Source organism: Eimeria mitis, genomic scaffold (genome assembly GCF_000499745.2).
Source record: "Eimeria mitis Houghton genomic scaffold, Emh_scaff32, whole genome shotgun sequence".
NCBI classification, from domain to species: Eukaryota; Apicomplexa; class Conoidasida; order Eucoccidiorida; family Eimeriidae; genus Eimeria; species Eimeria mitis.
In genome coordinates this window covers 15,580-34,141 of record NW_024015222.1, presented here as the reverse complement: position 1 = coordinate 34,141, position 18,562 = coordinate 15,580, and the positions used below count along the sequence as shown (strand labels likewise).

At 50.4% G+C, this 18,562-nt stretch overlaps 2 protein-coding genes across 2 annotated transcripts; one reads left to right on the top strand and one right to left on the bottom strand.

The window, feature by feature from the left end:
• Positions 1-702: 702 nt before the first annotated feature.
• On the bottom strand, positions 703-2,773 carry EMH_0033900 (PWI domain-containing protein, putative; the record flags this gene model as incomplete). Its single annotated transcript, XM_038022549.1, has 9 exons — positions 703-765; positions 883-1,004; positions 1,213-1,287; positions 1,415-1,538; positions 1,661-1,732; positions 1,971-2,080; positions 2,257-2,337; positions 2,436-2,529; positions 2,687-2,773. 9 exons carry the CDS (start codon positions 2,771-2,773, stop codon positions 703-705), a joined length of 828 nt encoding a protein of 275 aa, XP_037878403.1.
• Positions 2,774-8,549: 5,776 nt separating this feature from the next.
• Positions 8,550-18,488, top strand: EMH_0033790 (uncharacterized protein; the record flags this gene model as incomplete). Its single annotated transcript, XM_038022548.1, has 28 exons — positions 8,550-8,876; positions 9,137-9,288; positions 9,469-9,680; positions 9,830-10,181; positions 10,329-10,506; positions 10,732-10,878; positions 11,034-11,121; positions 11,237-11,426; positions 11,517-11,678; positions 11,898-11,990; positions 12,116-12,198; positions 12,577-12,840; positions 13,020-13,238; positions 13,721-13,897; positions 14,013-14,189; positions 14,314-14,495; positions 14,696-14,750; positions 14,909-15,050; positions 15,154-15,263; positions 15,455-15,660; positions 15,813-15,992; positions 16,124-16,267; positions 16,420-16,688; positions 16,807-16,929; positions 17,109-17,308; positions 17,629-17,751; positions 17,839-17,937; positions 18,139-18,488. The coding sequence occupies 28 exons, from the start codon at positions 8,550-8,552 to the stop codon at positions 18,486-18,488; spliced, it is 5,004 nt and encodes a 1,667-aa protein (XP_037878402.1).
• Positions 18,489-18,562: the final 74 nt, after the last annotated feature.

The window sequence follows — 18,562 nt, the reverse complement described above, 5'->3', positions numbered from 1 at the left end:
GGAATACAAAGTCAAGTAACCTGGAAAAGATGACCTATTGCGTAGTACGACGTTTGCAGAAAGCGACCTTGAAGTCGAATGTTGCCTCAAAGTTTGACCAATCAACGTACAGTTGCGTAAACGATTGTCACAGCGTCAAAATTGCCGGCAGTAGCCAACACAGCGAAGTAACAACGCAGCAGCCACCACATATCCAGGCTTGGATGTACTTTCTCGGCTATATGCGGAGCCAAGTCATTCACTTATTACCCAGTAATGAGGCTAAACGGCGCCGAACGATACCAACTGTACTTCTAAGGAGCGAAGTGGGGCGCCACCCTCCTAATACACCAGGAGTCCTCACTTGGTCGTCGCCCCTGGCCAGCACCAGCTACGCAGTGTGGGCTGCCCTTATTGAGCAGCTTCGCGTTGACAAAGGATTGAAGTGAACAAGAGAGACACCTAGCCTGGATAAGTAATCGTTGCTTTTCAGCATGCCCGCCGCCACCTAATCGACGAACGCAACGATAGCGACTGTGAGACAGCTGTGGCATAGGCATCGCGCGTTGTCAGAGCAAAACGTCGCGATGCAACGCAGGCAGACTTCCACGACGCCTTAGGAAAAACAACCAAATAAGTTTTTACAGCTTGGCGTTTCCAGCTCTAACCGTGTCCATCATCCCTGCTAGAAATGCGGTCACTGAGAGGGGCCTTCTGTTGCTATCAACGGAATTTAATCACGATCACTTGACCGACCACGCCGACGGTCACGATCCCTATCCCCGCCTGCGTCATACAACGACATCCAATGCCTTTCCCTATTGAATACACACACTGACATTCCAGCAGACTTTTACTCTAGGATCTACATTAAGCTTGATGAGAAACCAGACAATTCGTTACCTCTGCTGGGTGAACGCGACATGCTGCGGGATTCGCTTCGCCGTCGGCCCCTCCGTCTCTCATGTCTGTCGCTTCGAGTACGGCGGCTTCTTCCGCCAGACCGGGAGCGGCTCCGACTTCTGCTGCGGTCATGGGAGGCTGAAAATACGCGTATCCAAAAAACATCAAGACCAAACCCAGCCAGATGATCCACATTGTTCATGTGGTGCACCCGAAGTGTTGATCGCGTAGGACTGTATCAGCCTGGAAAAGCCTGCACTAAATGTTGTCGTAAAACTCCCCACTGGGAAATGCCCGTGCACTGAGCTTTAGGCCTGGTTGTTGGCTTACGTGCGCGAGCCCGCGCCGGCGGTGCATCGTCATTATCCCATCCTCTCATGCCACCCGTATCGGGAATTGTATCATCTGCACAAGCAGGATACCACAAACAGCGTTTAGAGCACGTTACTGCATCCAGCAGCGTTACGATATCATACGGTTTTCACCAACAGGCTACTATGCAGCTAAGCCGTGAAGTTCTACGGAAACGTACATGCCACCAGCGTTGGCGGCTTTGGAGGGGCGGTTCCTGTCGCGAACTGCTTGATTTGCTTGTTGAATTCTGTAGCCATCATCTGCTCATGTCTACGCACCAGCTCTTCGTTGATACGCGCCGCCTGTCAAAACAGCAATACTCATATTGCATGTAAATATACGCGAGGCATGGAATGACTGCCTCTCTCCGTACTGCAGCAGAGTGTAAACTCTATGCTCGATCATGTAAAAGTCAAGTTCTCACCTCTTCTCTTTTCCTCTCCATTTCTAGCCTTCTGTTTTCCAAAAATTCTGGAGGGATCCCCGTCGGAGTATTCTGCGCATAGAACGCCATAAAGCGTGCAACCACGAAACACCGGCAACCGTTGCTTGCACCACTAACAATACACGAAGCCTTGACGGGAATTTAACGTGAACTTGCGTAGAAGGCAGCATGTGCTGACCAGTTACCTCTTGCACTCTGCAGGCGTACGCTTTGAGAAGTGAAATAAACCTCTGGTGAACTGTAAATGGCTTAATGAGACTGAAGTTTTTGACTATTGCACACTAATTACCTGGGCACTCAAGAGGAGCTTCCAAAGTTCGCGGACAAAATGTGTGGCCTGTTTACCAACAAATCCGGTCAGCGATATAGCAAGTTTCTTGGGACACAGGTAATTCTTTCCTGCACACAAGCACAGACACTTCGAACTCCCACGTATAAATTTATGAATTCATGCTGAGCGTTGACTTACCTTGCGTGCAGTAGCCCCCAAAAGCTCCCTGTTCTCAAAGGATGACGAAAAAGAATATCCGTCTAAGTGTAAAGCGTGTTAATGCGGAGCCAGCTACCCGACGTACTCTCGTCAACATCTGCAGCGAGAGCTTCCTCCGGTACTAATTGCGAAAGACAATAAGAAATTACGATGTCATCTTCGAAGCCTGAGCCAGCAAACTCGGAAAAAGTTGCAGTGTTACGTGATGTTGCACCCTGGGCTTGCTTCATGCTCGTATCCGCAAAAATACAGAGTAAGACCTACCGAGGAGCTCGGTGATCTTATGGTTGATCCAGGCCTTCATAACCTCCACGTTAACCTTGCTCATGTCGACTTCCTGGTCGAATATTGCGGGCCACTACAAAGAAACAAAGTACAGCCAAGTACACAGTTGATTTTATTTCTTCTGTAAGGACTGGATACCAAGCGTTCACATTCATGAGCATGTCCGTTCTATCGAGTCAGACGTCAAGAACAAGAAGCAGTGCTGCATGGGGAAAAGTGATATCGCTCACTTTTCTCTGCGCAATGAGCTGGCTGTCCTTGTCCCTAAAGAACGGAGTCTGGTCCGTAGAAGTCCCTTTGTAGAAATTCCCCGACATTTCTAAGTCAGCGAAAGCCACTACAGGTACCTAACGGGTTATATGAGGCCCCGACGTGCCAGCCAGGCTTCAAATAGTGTTGCCGCTGGGCAATATCTTTCGGTAATACCTCACGAAGTATCGCCCGCCAAGAACTCCCCGCGACGGGATGCTCTCAAGCGTCAACAGGGAAGCGGGATCCAAGTGCCCCCGATGTCACCTAGATCCCAGAAATGTATAGGCGATAGCGAAGTTCTAGCAAAAACAGGCTTCCTTCGGCATATACCGTAGGATATGGCGATGTTCGCTTGCTATGCATGCTTCCGGCTCAGTAGAACCTCCGCAGTTGAAGCCGTCAAGCATACACGAAACTCCCGCTCCATACAGATATGGATATTATGGAAAATTGTGCCAAGGGAACAGTGAAAAGGGCTATGCTTCAAGCCACTGGAGGAAAAGGATTGCCGACGTCTGTCGGGCCGCGCAGACCGTCAGGCACCAGAGACCCCAACGAGCGTGAGAAACTCAAACGCTTTGGAATTTGAGAAAATAAATATATATTTTCCAGTATAACAACTACGATCAGCGACAAGAGTTAGTTAAGCTTTGATGCAACAACTTGCTCTGCATGCATTAGCAGGAGGGGGCCCCGTTGCCTAGAATCACGCTGTCTTTCTAGTGCGGTGCAGTTCAACGGTAGCAAGAGGAGGAGCACCTTCAGGTGAAGGCGTCAGACTAACTAGCACTAAGACCATATGAGTTAATGTGTATTCGCGTGAATAAGAACTTAATTAGTCTGATACAGTAACATTGCAATAGGACCGTTCAACAGAATTCCCGGTGGGTTAAAGCACGCCATAATTCACACTGTCCGCTTGAGGGCAAGAGAAATTCTTCGAGTGTCGCCCTGCTGAAGAGCCGGGGGCTAGCCGATCCTCTGGGATTTCATTATTTTCTCCCGCCTGACCATATTGGGTGTACAAATTTGGACGATTTGTGACTCCGAAGGGGATTTTGGGTCTAACCCGCCTTTTTACCAGTCGTTCTATGGCCTTATTCAAGGACAGAAGCGAGCTGCAATGTAGGTAAAGACTTAAAGTAAAAGTTTCCCAACAACAGCAGACCTCATTCCCCTGTCCACAGGCGTCCTGGGCGTTGATCTCAGGCCCGGGTGTTGCGAGGTGTTGCATGGTCTGCCTACAGTTAGCACAGGAGCCTTGACCTTAGTAGGCTGCGTGTATGAAAACGCAAACGTTCTATAAGTGTATTCAGAGGTAAAGCATGCAATAACAGAAGCTTCGTTGAAGCATCCCTATGTTCTCGCTCGAGGCTGGCTTGTATTACCAGCCGCAGCGAGGTGCGCTGCAATCGCACTTCAGGCCATCCCCTCCCCGCAAGACCCAGGCCTGAGCTCAACGCCCAGGATGCCTGAGGAAAGAAGGGGGTCAGCTGCTGTTGGCGAAGTCTTACTTTAACTCTTTACCTGCATTTCAGCTGGCTTCTGTCCTTGACTAAGGCCAGAGAGCGACCGTTATAGGTGTCGCAACGTGAGCTTAGGATGGAGTGTGTGAAACTGGTAAATGTATTGCTGCAGGCAAGTTTTGAACAGCTGCAAACAGCGTCACCGCATGTATCAAAATGTTGCTTGGTTATATCTGCATATGGACTTGCCTTGCAGCACGAGTTGGGGCAAGGTCCGCTGTAACACATGAGAAGATCTGTAACGAGAGTTCTCGGTGTTACCGAGGATAGTCCCGAGCTGCGAGAGAGTCAAAGGACCTATCAACTTCACAAGTGCTGCTGAACTCCCCTGCAGTCACCAGGCGGCCTGGGTGTGGCGGCAAGAGCGCCTGAGGTTGACGAAGAGGAAGCGGCCCCCATGCATTGCAGCGCATTTTGCTGCAACTGCTGCTGCAGCGCAACTCCATATGCACGCACAACCAAGCCATATTGCTGGATGCTCTACAACTGAAGACGATTATCGGGCACTTACTTAGCCCTGAGTGGCCGGCCTGCGCACAACTATGAGTACATATCCTAGCTTCGAAAAAACAACGCTGCAACAGGCAGCAGTCGCAGCACACTGTGTCACCGTTGCAAATACTCCTGCAGGTTCGGAGTGAATGCACGTCATCCAAATACAGAGGCGCGTAAGCGAAGTTAAATGAGAAGTGCACTGCTGAACCCTGTAAGCAGTAGCTAGAGCAGTGGAGGTTTTCGCTTCACCGATATTTTAAGGAGTTGATGCCGACGCGCGTCGGGGCCCTCGTATCCTGCTCTTTAGGCAGCATCGAGTTGTGACCAAAAGCGTTAGTTGAGGGTATCTCCTTTTTTTTAGCAGTTCATCAGCCTGCTTCTTGATTCCCTCTTTATCCTACAGGGACCGCCTGTCCCTCGGAACAGAGCTTGGAGCGGGAGTGTCGTCGGCGCGGGGCAGTGGGCGTCCAGCTGGTGGTCAGCCTGATCGAAGCTAATTATTATTTAATGGATCTAGGAATTCTTCCTACAACTGTACCCGCTTCTGATTCTTTTCGGTTTTTGACTACATTGAATCCCTTCAAATCCCTGTCCTCATAAAACCACCATCAGGGAGTGAATGGATTTCTCAGGCATTACCTGAAGCGCCGTTGCACTGCATTTGAGCGTTTGAGTCTCGTACATTTTGTCTGAGTCATGGATGCCACTTTTCTTATTGTACGGGATGCAGACGCTATTGGGAGCTGAAGGACCCGCGCTCTATAATTGGTTTCGGGCGCGTGGACCTCCATTGTGAGAAACTCCCGTATAGCAAGCCACCTAAAGGGAATTTGGGGCCTTACGGAACATAAGGCCATCGGAACTGGACTCGACCCTCATCAGTGGGCGCATCAAACAATTGTTCGTTTCTGCGTCTTGTGCCGCCAACGACGACACAGACGCAGACAAAAACATAACTCTGAATTCCAGTAGGGATCCGAGTCTCCTCACTCGGTTGGGTGTTCTGCAACAGTAACAATGAAGATACTGGGGGAGAAGGAACCTGAATATGTGTGGGTGTGTGGGCTGAACTCTCAGTCCCTCCCCTGGTGTGCGGGATTTCGTTCACGTTAATAAACAATATTACACTTTAGTGTAACATTTCAACCAGCATGCATGAATAATAGGCTGTTCCTCTGAAAGTCCTGTGCTGGGCACACTCGTCAATTCCCACTGCCGAGTATGGTGGGCCGGCGGGCGTAAACTGACTCAGCTAGCGAAACTCAAGTATTTCATCCGTTTCGAGAAGCAAACAAGAGCAAACAAAACTTAAAGAAGGTTTTCTCTTGTTTTCTTCTCCAAAATAGTTCTACTCTCACTCGTACTTGGCCCGGCGCTGCGGCGTTAGGGGTTCGGAGAGGAGGCGGCATGGCATGTTCCAACACCCGCTTGCATACAGGCATCTCGTTTAGTCAAAACAATACACCACTTTTGTTAACAGTATCAAATATACTCATTCAATACTTACCCAATAAATAGCAATCTGAACTCATGTCCATTTCCACTGTTCAACCAATTCTCACTCCTGCGGAACAAGCTCGGCAATGTTACCATGATCGTAGTGAGTATACACTACATCCATGGTGTTGTGTCGTCTTGAGGCTGCATCCGCGCCCTTCCCTGAGTCGCCCACGGCAGGCCTAGCGTTATGCTGTGGTGAGCGGGTCTAACCTAGAAGTTACGTGTCATGGTAATATGGCACATTTGTGGATTGACCTCGCATCTTAAGCATATAGTTATACTGACCGTCGTTTCCTGCCATCCACGAACACAGGCATGTAGCATCGTTTCTTCGTAAGCTCAGATATGAGTTCCATTTGCAGCCCGTCTTAAGTAGCGCTAGCAAACCCTGAGCTTTAGTACGGCCTGCATCCGCACAAAGTTGACTCAAGACGGTTCTGCAGGTGCGGCTGTCACTTCCTTCGGCCCCACCATTTCAAGGCAGCTTTGTGGGGGCCATGGCGTTTCTCTGATTGAGTTGTTTGCTCCCTTGGCAACGCTGCTCGAAGTCCTGCTTATTCAGTTCCTTAGCGCGCTTCCTACACATGCAGTCTCGAGTTGCGTGGCTTTGCGCGCTACAGAAGAAGCAGGTGCTCTGCTCATAATCTTTCCCCGGCTTTCGCGGTGCCGAATTCGCTTACACGCGTCTGCCCTCGCAACGCTTCTTCTACTGCGCGGGGGCGACGTTCACTGTGCCAATCTCTAGAGGTCTTACGCGAGGTCCATTGCCAGTCCCTTTTTTTCCCTCTCCTCTACCGCGGTGGAAATAATGCTTCTCCCCCTTCTGATGCGTAAGGAGTCCATCATCTCGGCGAGTTCCACCATTTCGCCCCCCTCCTTGGCCTAACAGACAATGACTCACCCCCGTTCAGAGACAGTCCTATTATGAATCATTCGTCTCCGAGCACTGATTCCGCTGTGGGGATTCCTCGCAAAGCATTAGCGTTTCGCGTATAGCGCTGCTATAACGCTAGTTCTCTGGCCTTTATCCAGGGCAGAGGCGAGCCGCAATGTAGGCAAAGACTTAAGCAAAAGTTTCCCAAAAGCAGCTGACCTCCTTCCTGGGTCCCTAGGCATCCTGGGCGTTGAGATCAGGGCCTGGGTGTTGCGGGGAGGAGGCAGCCAGAAGTGGGGTTGCAACGCACCCCGCTGCGGCTGGTAGTACAGCCAGCCCCACGCGTGCGCGCAAGGAAGCTTCACCGAATCTTCCTCTGATGCATGCTTTACCTCTGAACGTACTTGTCGAACGTTTGCAAGCGTTTACACGCAACGTGCTAAAACCAGGTGAAAGCGTCTGCGCTAACTTACGCTGCAACAGCTGCAACAGCTGCGTTGAGAACTTCCCTCGTCTCCGTGCTCGAAGTTTTCCACTAGCCGTCTCTCCTCCAGAGTTGGGTATGAACCTGCACTACAGCGCAACTATACAAGCTTGGGGGTGGCCATGACGCTGATGCTGTGTTTGAGCCACTGACTCACAGCAGAGTCACAGGGAGATTTACTAGTCTGGGACATCCCGTGCAAGACGACTGGACTCCAATCCGTTTTAGAGACTATTATTTGATTATTTAGGTAAAATTACTGGATATACGCTGATTTTATAGTATACGTGCAGACTGTGCATCTCATTACGTATACATAGGATCCCTATACAATAACAGCCGTTCGGCTGTTCACTGCAAAAGCTGCTCGCATCGTATGGTGTCTGTTTTGCGCCAGGTGTAGTTTTTTGGCTCATCATGGTGCATGGAATTTCGAAAGCAGGTTCACAAAGTACCGGACAGAGACAAATGGAGACGAAACTTACCTTAATTGTTGTCTTGGATTGCCCTTACCCCACTGCCGACTGAACAGACCTGATGGAGAGCGGCAGCGGATACAACGGCTTCACGCTCGCAAAATCGCCGAGTCCAACTCATCCTGAGTACATCCGGTCCTCTTAATGAATTTGCATTGACTTTTTTGTGTTTTAACGGACATGGGAGGTCTTATTGGGATGTGAACCTACTACACCTCGGCCATTACTGGGGTCATGTGGCAGACGGAGCTCCGTGGAGCTCGCCACAGCAGGAACTTCATATTAACAACAAGCAGTGCTTTACCAGCCCCTAAGAATTAATGCTTGAGTTTAATATGAACAGTGTCTAGCTTTGCTTGACGTGCTGGGGGTCGTCGTTCTCAAGCTAAGGAGCCCTCCCCTGCCTTGGCTGGTTGTCTTGCTGTTTTGAATGACGATGAGCCGGAGATACGGATGATGCAACACGTGTCGGATAATTTAGTAAAAATGCAAGTTAGTCCCTCAGGACACCTGGGTGGGTATGGAAGCCCGCGGTTCACGCATGATGCACATGAAGGTGGTAGCAAGACAACAACGGAAATCACTCAGGACCACGGGAATCCGCCTGGGCAACACTTACAAGGACAGGATGATTCGGAAAGCGTTGTCAGCGAACTGATATTCCGTCTTAAGGAGAGCATCAGCGAGCAGGCAGGGAGCTGGTGGAGGGCTTCAATGGCGAAGGTGGCGAGGAGGCCTCTGCTCGCTTCATACGAAACGTCTCCAGCTGAAGTTTTCGAAAGCACCCATGAGATCCAAGATGAGCTTGTTCCAGTATGCATCGCATCCCGGCGATATATAACAGCTGTTTGGGACAGGGCTACGTAGGGTTCACCACGTTCGAGTTTTGGTCACCTGTCGATGAAAAATATGCTGCCATGCTACAGAATTCCACAGAGAACCTAATGCTTGACCTTATTTATTAGCAAAATGGCCAAATGTTTAGCTGGCCGTTGCCCATCCCCAGGAATATGCCGAATCGGTGGGCATTCGTTTCAGTTTTTTTGACCCTGCGGCCATGTGCTTTAACGCAGGGACCAAATGAGAACTCTGTTTTCAGCAGTAATTGGCACGATCGCCTGCAGTGGGCATTTCAGCGAGTGCTCACTCTCCGTGAGTCTCAGGACTCGAGGTCGGCCAGCCAGCTCAGAAGACGACTGTTCGAACGCGAGCTCGCCCTCAATCAGTAAGGCGTCGGTTCAAATAGCCTATCCTTCTCGTAAGGGCTGTGCGTCAGAACTAGTGTGATACCCTTGCAGTGCAACTTATGCGAGAAGTTCTAGCACACCATGTGGGGAGGCTACAACTTTTCCACATTTGACGAGGCCACACATGTAAAATAGTCTTGTGGCGTGCTGTACTACAGCGAGATTGGATCATTTGCGGCAGCTGCCCGTGCAGCAGCAGTTGTATTGGTGCACTCTCTGACGTTGGAAGAACGATATAAGCAAAGGGAAAAGTTTAAGTGTGAGAACCAGGAGGTACAACCGCGAAAAGGACCAGCCCAGTGCTTTATACGCATCAGACCGGAAGAGTACCCGACGTTGTGGCGTGTCTACCAACCAAAATTTCCAGACGGTAAGCCTACGACACATCAGAAATCCTGCCGCCGCTCATTTCAGTCAAGGCCTTGGCCGTCCACCAAGGTGTTAGGAATACAGCCGATTAGTGTTTCAAGTTACAAATATCAAATCTTAGCCACCCCTTCAACTCCTGCGCCTCGACAGACGAACTTTACGTCTTTGACAGCCTGGTCCTGACGGTCATTGTGGGCGACACTCAAGCAAGCATCAAGCCGCATTTCGCAAAGGAAGTCTACCAAAATGATGTGAAGGGCCGGCAGGCAGTGGCTGATGCTGTGTATGCGACCGCTTTTGCGAGGAAGACAGAGACAGATTTGCGTCTCCGCAGTCGCTTTCAGCTTCAACGCAGCCATGAGCGTGACCGGCAACAAGTAGATACTGCGTGGAACCTGCACGACCCAACTAAATTTGAGCGTGCCAAGCTTGGGCTTCCAATCGCTTGCCTTGTTGATTATGCCGGCTTCGCTGTCCTAGTTGAGCCGCTTTTGCCCCTAAGGTAAAGGTGCATTCTGTTGCGAAACTGCAAACACACACGTACACGTTAAATTGGATGTGGGAAGTGCTGCTTTTGGCCCCTAAGTCTCATAATGCACCACCCAGAAGACCGTATGCATCTGTTTATGCTCCTTTCTTGTTTTGGCAGCCCGGCACCCGTCAACGTCTTAGAAGAACTGGTTGCGGACATCCGCCGGCGCCTACCCGATTTTGTACAGCAGTGTGGGAACATTGGTAATCCCCTCGGCTGTTTTGATGCCTTAGACAAAGTAGACCGCGCTACTTATCACAAGTTTAAGAACATTGCCGGCTTTCTGAACCTGGCGGTATGCTTCTACGCTTTCCCCTGTGACTCTGTCTCACCAGTTCAAGCGTGGGCCACTCATCCTTGTGTGGATGTTGCTGCTGTCGCTGTGGGATGGCCAGTTCAGTGCACGGCTGCTGCCCGACGCATTAGGGCACGCTTGAGGGACCTAGCGGTGGCTAATCGGCGTATCCTCGGAGGCGAAGATAGATGTGCATTCCCCTCCTTAGTGCGCATGAGTCCTCAGGACTACCCATTTCCTCGCGGCGCTTCAGATTTCGACGTGGGTTTGCCTCCAGCGGCGCTCTGGAGGTCTCAGGTGGACCACTTTTGCATATTTCGCAACCTTCATGAAACGCTCCCCCCAAAGTGTGCTAACGGGCGAGTGGTCCCGGTATGTCATCGTCTCTTGCTATCCGGCATAGCTCCCAACCAGTCACGCACACGAAATTCAAGGGCGACCTTGTTGAACAGCAACCCAATCGGCGGCTGAGATGCTCTTGCTGTGTCTCGGGCGTTTCCTGTGTGAACCCAATTTCATGTGCACAGGAGCAGAGGTTCCGACAGACGTTTCTTTCTCGTGTTTTTGACGTTGCTTTGCCTTGTACCAGCAGAGAGCAGCACAGGGCTACAGAGAGTAAGACCCTGTTTACCATTTGAGTCCATAAATGTTTTTGAGATATATGCTAGACGTTCGCGGCAATCCATATGTGCCGATGCCCGTACATAGCTGTTTTGGGTTTCCTTCTCAGTACGTGCCTCGAAGTTTGTCCAGCAGCGCACGACACTGCGGGGAACACTGGAGGCGCTTTCCGTGGCTGCGCGCTCATTGGAGCTCGCTATCAAGCAGGACGTTGTGCCTACCATTAACGCGCTGCAAAAAAATTTTTTAGATTCATATGACGTTGCGCACGCTCTCCATAGTCATGGAATCAACATCAGGTGAGATATTTCAAACGCTGTTGCCTGAACCGAGTTCCGTTAACCGTCTGCGTTCTTAAAACCGCGCCTTATGGTGTTACCTGGTTGCAGAGATATGGCTCAGTTGTTGAAGCACGGACCAGCTTCTCCATTTAAAGATGCTATCATCCGCGAGGTGGTGGCCAGATCAGCCAAACACTTATTCCGGCTGCAAGTTGAGAAACTTGCTGAAGGCGGAATGATTGATTCCAGCCACATGGAAGAAATTCAACGGTCAGCGCTTGAGTACTGGGGTAGTACGTAGCAATTAAACAATGCCACTTCTCCCTGTTAACGTGCACCATTTGTGAAGTAGCAGCACATTTCGTGTACGAAGGATTGGACGAATAGGATAGACAACCTGAGCTCAAGGGCTACTAGGTTAACTGCTACGGCCGTTGCCTTTGCCTGCCCTGTGGTGCTGGGCTTGTTTTTGTGAATGCCTTCGTTCAGTTTGGTCGTGAAGCTTTTCAACTTGGTTCTCTCTACCAACGAGGAATCAAGAATTTTTTGGCGTCACCAAATACTTCCGCTAGCCCTAGGGAGGTCCGGTCGCATGCAAGATAAATGGAGTCCCAATTTGGTTTCGACATATTGGCAGGCGTGAAACACAGGTATCATCGTGATTTTTAGTGACCGGACAATATGTACATCTGCCTCTTTGTCTCCAGGTACAAAGTAGATCTAACTGAGATGGCGTCGCCGGAGAGCGTTTGCACTTATTCCCTCTTCAAGGCCATGGAATACAACCTGGGTACGTCTCTTGCTTTGCTGAGTCGCTGCTCTTGGAAGAATGTTTGTCTTCTAAACTACTGTGAACTGATTGCGGCTGAGGATATCCACACGCTGATGGCTGGCATGGTAGACCGGAAATACGCAACTTGCTGGAGACCACCTATGCTCGCCTACTCGTTGCACGACAATATTGCTGATGCGGAAAAACAGTTTCACCGTACTACCGGGCCGTTCCTATTCATTATCTTAGTTTTTCCAAGAACAGCCCTACAACGGCGAAGCATTTTGAGCATGACGCATGGGTAGAAACCGGTTGTTCGACCGTTGCTAGAGAAACAAGGACGCCCGAAGGCTGACAGCTCCGAAACTGGCAATTTGCTGCATTTAAATGCTTCAGGCGTCCAATTTGATAACAATGTGGCTACGCGTTCAACAAGTCCATCCGGCGAGGCATCTCTCGAACTGCGACTGCCATTAACTGTAGCTGACTTGTCAACGTTCTCTACCCGTCGAGACGCTCTGCTCTTTCCTCACATTTCACAGGTGAGAGCGGCGCTCGTTGGCGGTTGCCATCCATTAGTCGACGATGAAAATGACGGCGAAGACTGGGGAACCCAAATACGGTCAACTATGCGCCGCATGCGACACTTCGAAAACGCCGGTTAGGCTCATCACTAACGAGTTCGTCAAACTGCTTTCATGCTTTAGATAATAACGCCCACTTTCTAAGACGGCTGCCAGTAATTGGTTTTGCTTCCTCGGTGTAGGCGCATCGGCTGTCGTTGTGGAACGGTTAAGCTTTCCTTTTCCCTGTTATGACTGTACAATACATGCTCCCAGATATGTCTACGGATAAAGACGAGCCAAGCAAGCCAAGGGCTCCCGGAACAGCAGAGATATTGCAAAAGTTTGCGGAGCTGCGGGAAGTTCGAGGGTTTTATCCAAGAGTCCACGTCGTTGCCCCAGAAACTGTCGCGCTTATGCAGGCAGCTACTGCTGCAACTGTAGCTGGGGCGAGCAGCACTTCTTTAGATGTACTTCTGGACAACATGAAGGCTGGTGAGCGCTCAGATATCCAGAAACCGCTAGGCATCTCCGTCTTTGCATCTATTTTAAATTTATCTCCTCCATACAGAACGGAACGATCTTCCGCGTGGCTGTCAACTCCAAGCGGCAACTGTGGACATTACGTCTTTTCCATTAGGCGTTGTAGTTCCCACGTACCAAGAAGAAGTATGGGGCAGCGGCAACTTCGCAATGCACGGCGCTTGTGGAGCAACGAGAGCCGCTCTTATTGGCAAGTCTCTTGCCTGCCAACTTTAGTTCTGTCTGCAGGACACACAGGTCACTACTATGTTATTTGTTTCTTCAAGAATCCGCTGGAAATGTTTCGACTAGCTTTTGCTTAATTTGTATTAGTCTACCCTGCAGTTGTAGGAGTGGCCCATATCTCTCCTCTGTCTACGCACACCAAAGGGGGTGTGGGCGTAGGGGCTCAACTGAGCTTGTGTACCTCGCGCCTTTGCGTGTCTACTCTTCAGGAACAGGATACCCCTGCCATCCATACTGCCTTGCAGTGGACGAAGACGAGGCGCTGCAAGAAGTCATTCTAAAGGCAGCTGACGAGAGCAAGCCGCTATCACCCCTAAAGCAGTGCCTTCGATACAGGAGAAAGAAACTCGCCTTAACTTTGGCTCTTCTGTCGAAGGCAGCCATCGGTACCTTCTCTCCCTGGCACATGTAGCTTCAGCATATGCCAGAAAGCCTGAGACAGGCCAGACACGTTTGGCGGAACTTATCGAATGGTGTTACTTGAGTTCGTTGTGTTACCAGGATGCGATATTTTCTTGCTGGGGAAAATCTTGCAACAGACTGCGTACATTATGCTACAACACAATGAGATCAAGGCGGCTGGAAGTATTGCGGATTTCATTTACTCCAAAATCCCAGATGGGCTGTCTCTCCAGTCAGAAGCGTTGCTCATCGACATGCAGTGCACCACAAAAGGAAGTGAGAAGCATCCGAATGCCGGGCTGCTGGAGCGCCTCCAACGTGCCATATATTTCTTTTATGCTTATTCGCGATGTGAGAAAACGTGCAAATAGTGAGAATGGGTTTGATTGGTTTCCTGCAGACGAGCCCCAAGACGCCCTGCTGTGCTATCGGAATCTGAAACCACTTTTAGTTGCTATGGAGGGGAAGATGTCGCTTCGACTGTTGCTCGCCGACCTGCTGCTCGCTTCTTTTGCCTTCAAGAACAAGCGCTTCAACTCCTCCATTCTGCACGCCTTCCGTGTCCATAGAATATCGACAGTGGTCAGTTGGCGCAGTTGGTCAGACGGTTGCAAGCAGTTTTCCGGAAGAACCCCCCTGTTGTTTTAGGCATTGCATGGTTTGAGCGTTCCTGTTAGTAATGTGTACTAAAATATTTATTCCAGTGGTCGGTAGCTGCAGAAGAATCACGGTTTTTCACTGAGGGTCTCCTCTGTTCATGCGTGTGTTGCGCGGGATCTTAGTGTTTCGATACTGGGGGAGCTCACTGGGCTGCTGTCGCAGCGCTACGACTCATCGGTGAGCAGCTACTTGAAAGATGTGCAGTCGAGAGACACGTGAATACTGTAGAAGCTGTCAGTTTGACCAGCCGCTGGACATTAGTTGTTTCTAAGTTTATTCACGTCATTTCCCTCTCAAATTCTGGAGGCAGTGGCGTGCGTTGGTGTGGGACGCAGCACGATCCATGCTGGAAGTCCAGCGGTGCTCTGAAGCCATCATAATTTTGCAGCACACCGTCAGAGTGGCGAGTACAAATCCCGAGCTTCCATCCCTCGTAACGCACATGAACCGGTTCTGGCTAGCTGCAGCTTTTGCAAGGTACGACGGGGGCACCAAAGCTAGACTTGTGGCGAAGTCGTTTACGTGCTTCTCGTTCACGGCGTCTACTCTTGTGAGGACCTTGGCCTTGAGTTCATCTCAGAATGGGTCGTTTGGAGAACGCATCTGTGGAGGCTCAAAGCATGTTAGCGGGACTCGAATCTGAGCTCGGAACGAATCACGAAGCCACAATGTCAGCCCTCTACCTTGCAGGTTGGCCAAAAGAACCCTTTGCCTGCACTAAACGCTAGAAGGAGCACGCCTCACAGCGGAAATGGAAGCGGTGGAACGCACAACTATCCACGAACTCACGTGTGTTATCGATGAAAGAGTACCTCGATCTGGCCATGCAGCCTGCGCTAAACCCTGGCATGTTCTTTTGTGTATGAGTAGCTGTGCCGCAGCTGAAGTGAAGATGCGGTTAGGGTGCTTGTCACTCCAAAACCCACCGCTTAAAATTGGTGGGCCGACTGAGCTAGCGGATGAAGCTGGCATTACCGGTGCGCCTACTGAACTTCAGGAGCCCTTGCTCTGGAAACCCCTGGGTGCTGAAGACTTTGAAATATATGAGGAATTATTTCGCGACCAAGGCATGAGCCAGGCTAGGGCAGTACGACAAGCAACGTTGATTCATTGATCACTCAGGGTTGTGCACATAGAGGCCAGTGGAATGCAGAATGCACTGTCCTTACTTTTTCCCCATACTAACCCTTGTAGCATATATTCCTCATACATTTTGGGGGTCCTTGCGTGAGCTTACAGGATGCTGAACAGCTCTTTCTTGCCCTTTTCCGGCGCCTTCTCTTTCGGGAAGACAATGTTCTCGTCGAAGTATACAAGCCGCCGGGCCTTGACCGCAAGCAACGTCAACGACAAATCTTCTCCACACTTAGACAGATCTTGAAGCTCAAGCTGTGCTCCATTCCGATATCCGTTCTCCGCGTAAGTTGCGCAGATGAATCTGTATTAAAACGCTGGGAATAAGGTAGCGTTTGTTCTGGGCATTGGTAATTCAGCTGTGTTGCCTGGAGAAAAGTTTACAACTGTGTAGCGCCCATACATTGTTGCCGCAGCTTTTGGCGCATCGCATATACATAGCCTGCGTCGCCCAGGGTTGCTCAGAAGGTCTCCGTTCTTTTGGCCTAATGGAGCAAGAGCAGGTAGAAGATTCTGTTGTAAATGACTCCAAGGGAGATAGCACTAGCCCTGGATACGCGGTAAGCTTTCTTCCTTTTCCGGGCCTTATATTTACTCACTTAGCAGGTATCTGCACACCTTCCAATCTCGTACGGCGCCACCTGGAAAGATGCAGACTCTTCCCGGGTTGGATGTACTAAGGAGCAGAATTTTCCTAATGGCGGTGTTGCAGCACCTCTTACGGAATGGGACACGGGTGGTCTTTACGCGGTATCCTCGCCTGCACGGGGGGTGCAGAGGGACGTCGGATGCGTCATCGGCCCGTTCGACTACGGCCTTCGATTGCAAACAGAACGTGAAGTCGGCTTCCAAAGAGGAACGAGCTTATCCGTTTTTATTCTTCTCCCAGGAGAAAGTGTCAGGGACAGAACGTCGGCATTCCCATGGAGAAGACATCTTGTACGCCCGCGTGGACGGATCATCTGGATTGCGGCCTGCACAGTGAGGCTTCCCCAATAATAATAAACCTGGTGATACGAGCAAAATTGTTCGTTATGAACCTGTGGGCTGCGAGCTGTGCAGCATGGAGATGTGGAGCGGTGACGGATGTGTGCTGCAGGGAACACGACGATATAATGCTGCAACTACTCTTGTTTGGCAAGGGCCCCACATCTCTGAATGGAATACTTAAGACTTGTTACATGAGCTGCTTGGAAGACCGAGCGAGGAACCCGGCAACTTGGTATGTAAATGCACTGTCAGACATAAATTAGAAATATCTGGCACAATCCTTGACGCCGGAGCTTTCGACATCGTAGATTACATTTCTTCGTTGCATCCTCTGCACTTGGTGAGGCGTAGTTGCGCGTCAATTGTGGGGCTGTACCGCATTTTGGATCAGCTATCACTTTTTGTGTACAGGTTCGACGACCTCATCTCAGACGTGCTTGGAGAACGCGGGAGCTTGCAGCACTTGCGGTTCCTCATTTGCATGTTACGCCGTTTCTTTACGTTGTCGCAGAAGTCGCTTTTCATTGCCCTCGCATTAGGCGACTTCAACAGGAAACGTCATGCCCAAATGTTCATTCAAACGATGCGCGCGCAAGAGACTGAGGGAGAGGGTAGGGATCCACCAATTTGTTGCCACTACCGTGGTCGTACCGGTAGCTCATGAAATGGAAAGCGCTAGCTGGCTTGCACTGCAAACCACCTTCCAAGAGCATGGACCTACCCTTTGAAACCCTGTCTCTGCCGTTTTTGTGCCGTCTCTGTGCAGTCTCACGAAAATTGGCTCTTAAGAGGATGGTCAACAGAAGTCGAGAGCAGATGCCTGAGACCAGCGACGGTGATGCGCCATACTACGGAGGATATCTAGTTTGGCTGGCACATCAGCAAAACAAAATCACGGCAAGCTTTGGCAGTGTATTTTTGCCTTGTGCAGGCATGTATGTTTCTGTGTCATATTCAGATTACCTTGAGTATGATTTCAATTCGCCTAGACCGTTTGACCTAAAGATCGGAATCACCCGGTGCGAGGAATTCTTGAACTCTACTACCTGGACCGGTGAGCTATATGTCTAGTGAGCAAGCCGCTGTAAATCCCTCCATGTAATTACGCCAATTAATCACTCGATGACATTTTGCGACTCAGGGTCAGCTCTCCAACGCATGCGGTCACAACTCGACTTCACTCTTTCTAAGCAGTTACTGACAAGAGGGGGCCCAACACGGGCTTGGCAACAGTCAGCTGGTGAGTTTGGCAGCGCCGTCCAACAACACATGCCACCTTGAGGCGGCATTACAGGGGTCATAAAGAAAACCATTCAGCGCTTCCCTAGTAGCGACATGTGGGGCGGGGATTGAACTAGTGCCTTGTGACGTCAGCCCAGGCTACTGCTGCAGGGCTAGTAGAACACCGCTGCTCAAAAGATGTGCATGCGGCTCTTTCAAGGCAACAGTGAGATAGTGGAAGGAGGAGGGGCTGATGATGATTCGTCGTCGAGGGCAAACGTAGCGCTCCTCCAAGCCGATATTGCTGCCGTTGAAAAGAACTACTTAGAGCCACCGGTTGTGGGAAAAGGGAACATATCGGGGAAGACTGCGTGGAAGAGCATGAGCACAGCAGCAAGGCTGTCTCAGCTCCGCTTCGGCGGAAGCAAGCAGCTCATCGCAAACATGCCCCCAAGTGCCTACGGAGTCATGGGGAGCATACTGAAGCCTGAGCACGACTCGGAACTGGAGGCATTCGGCTGCATTGAGTGTCTGCAGCCAGCCGACAAAGTCCCATATCTTGGCGGGTGATATTTATCGCTACATATTTTAAACCCGTATATTCCTGATGCTGTTCGAAGTAATCCGCGGAGGACGCAAGACTT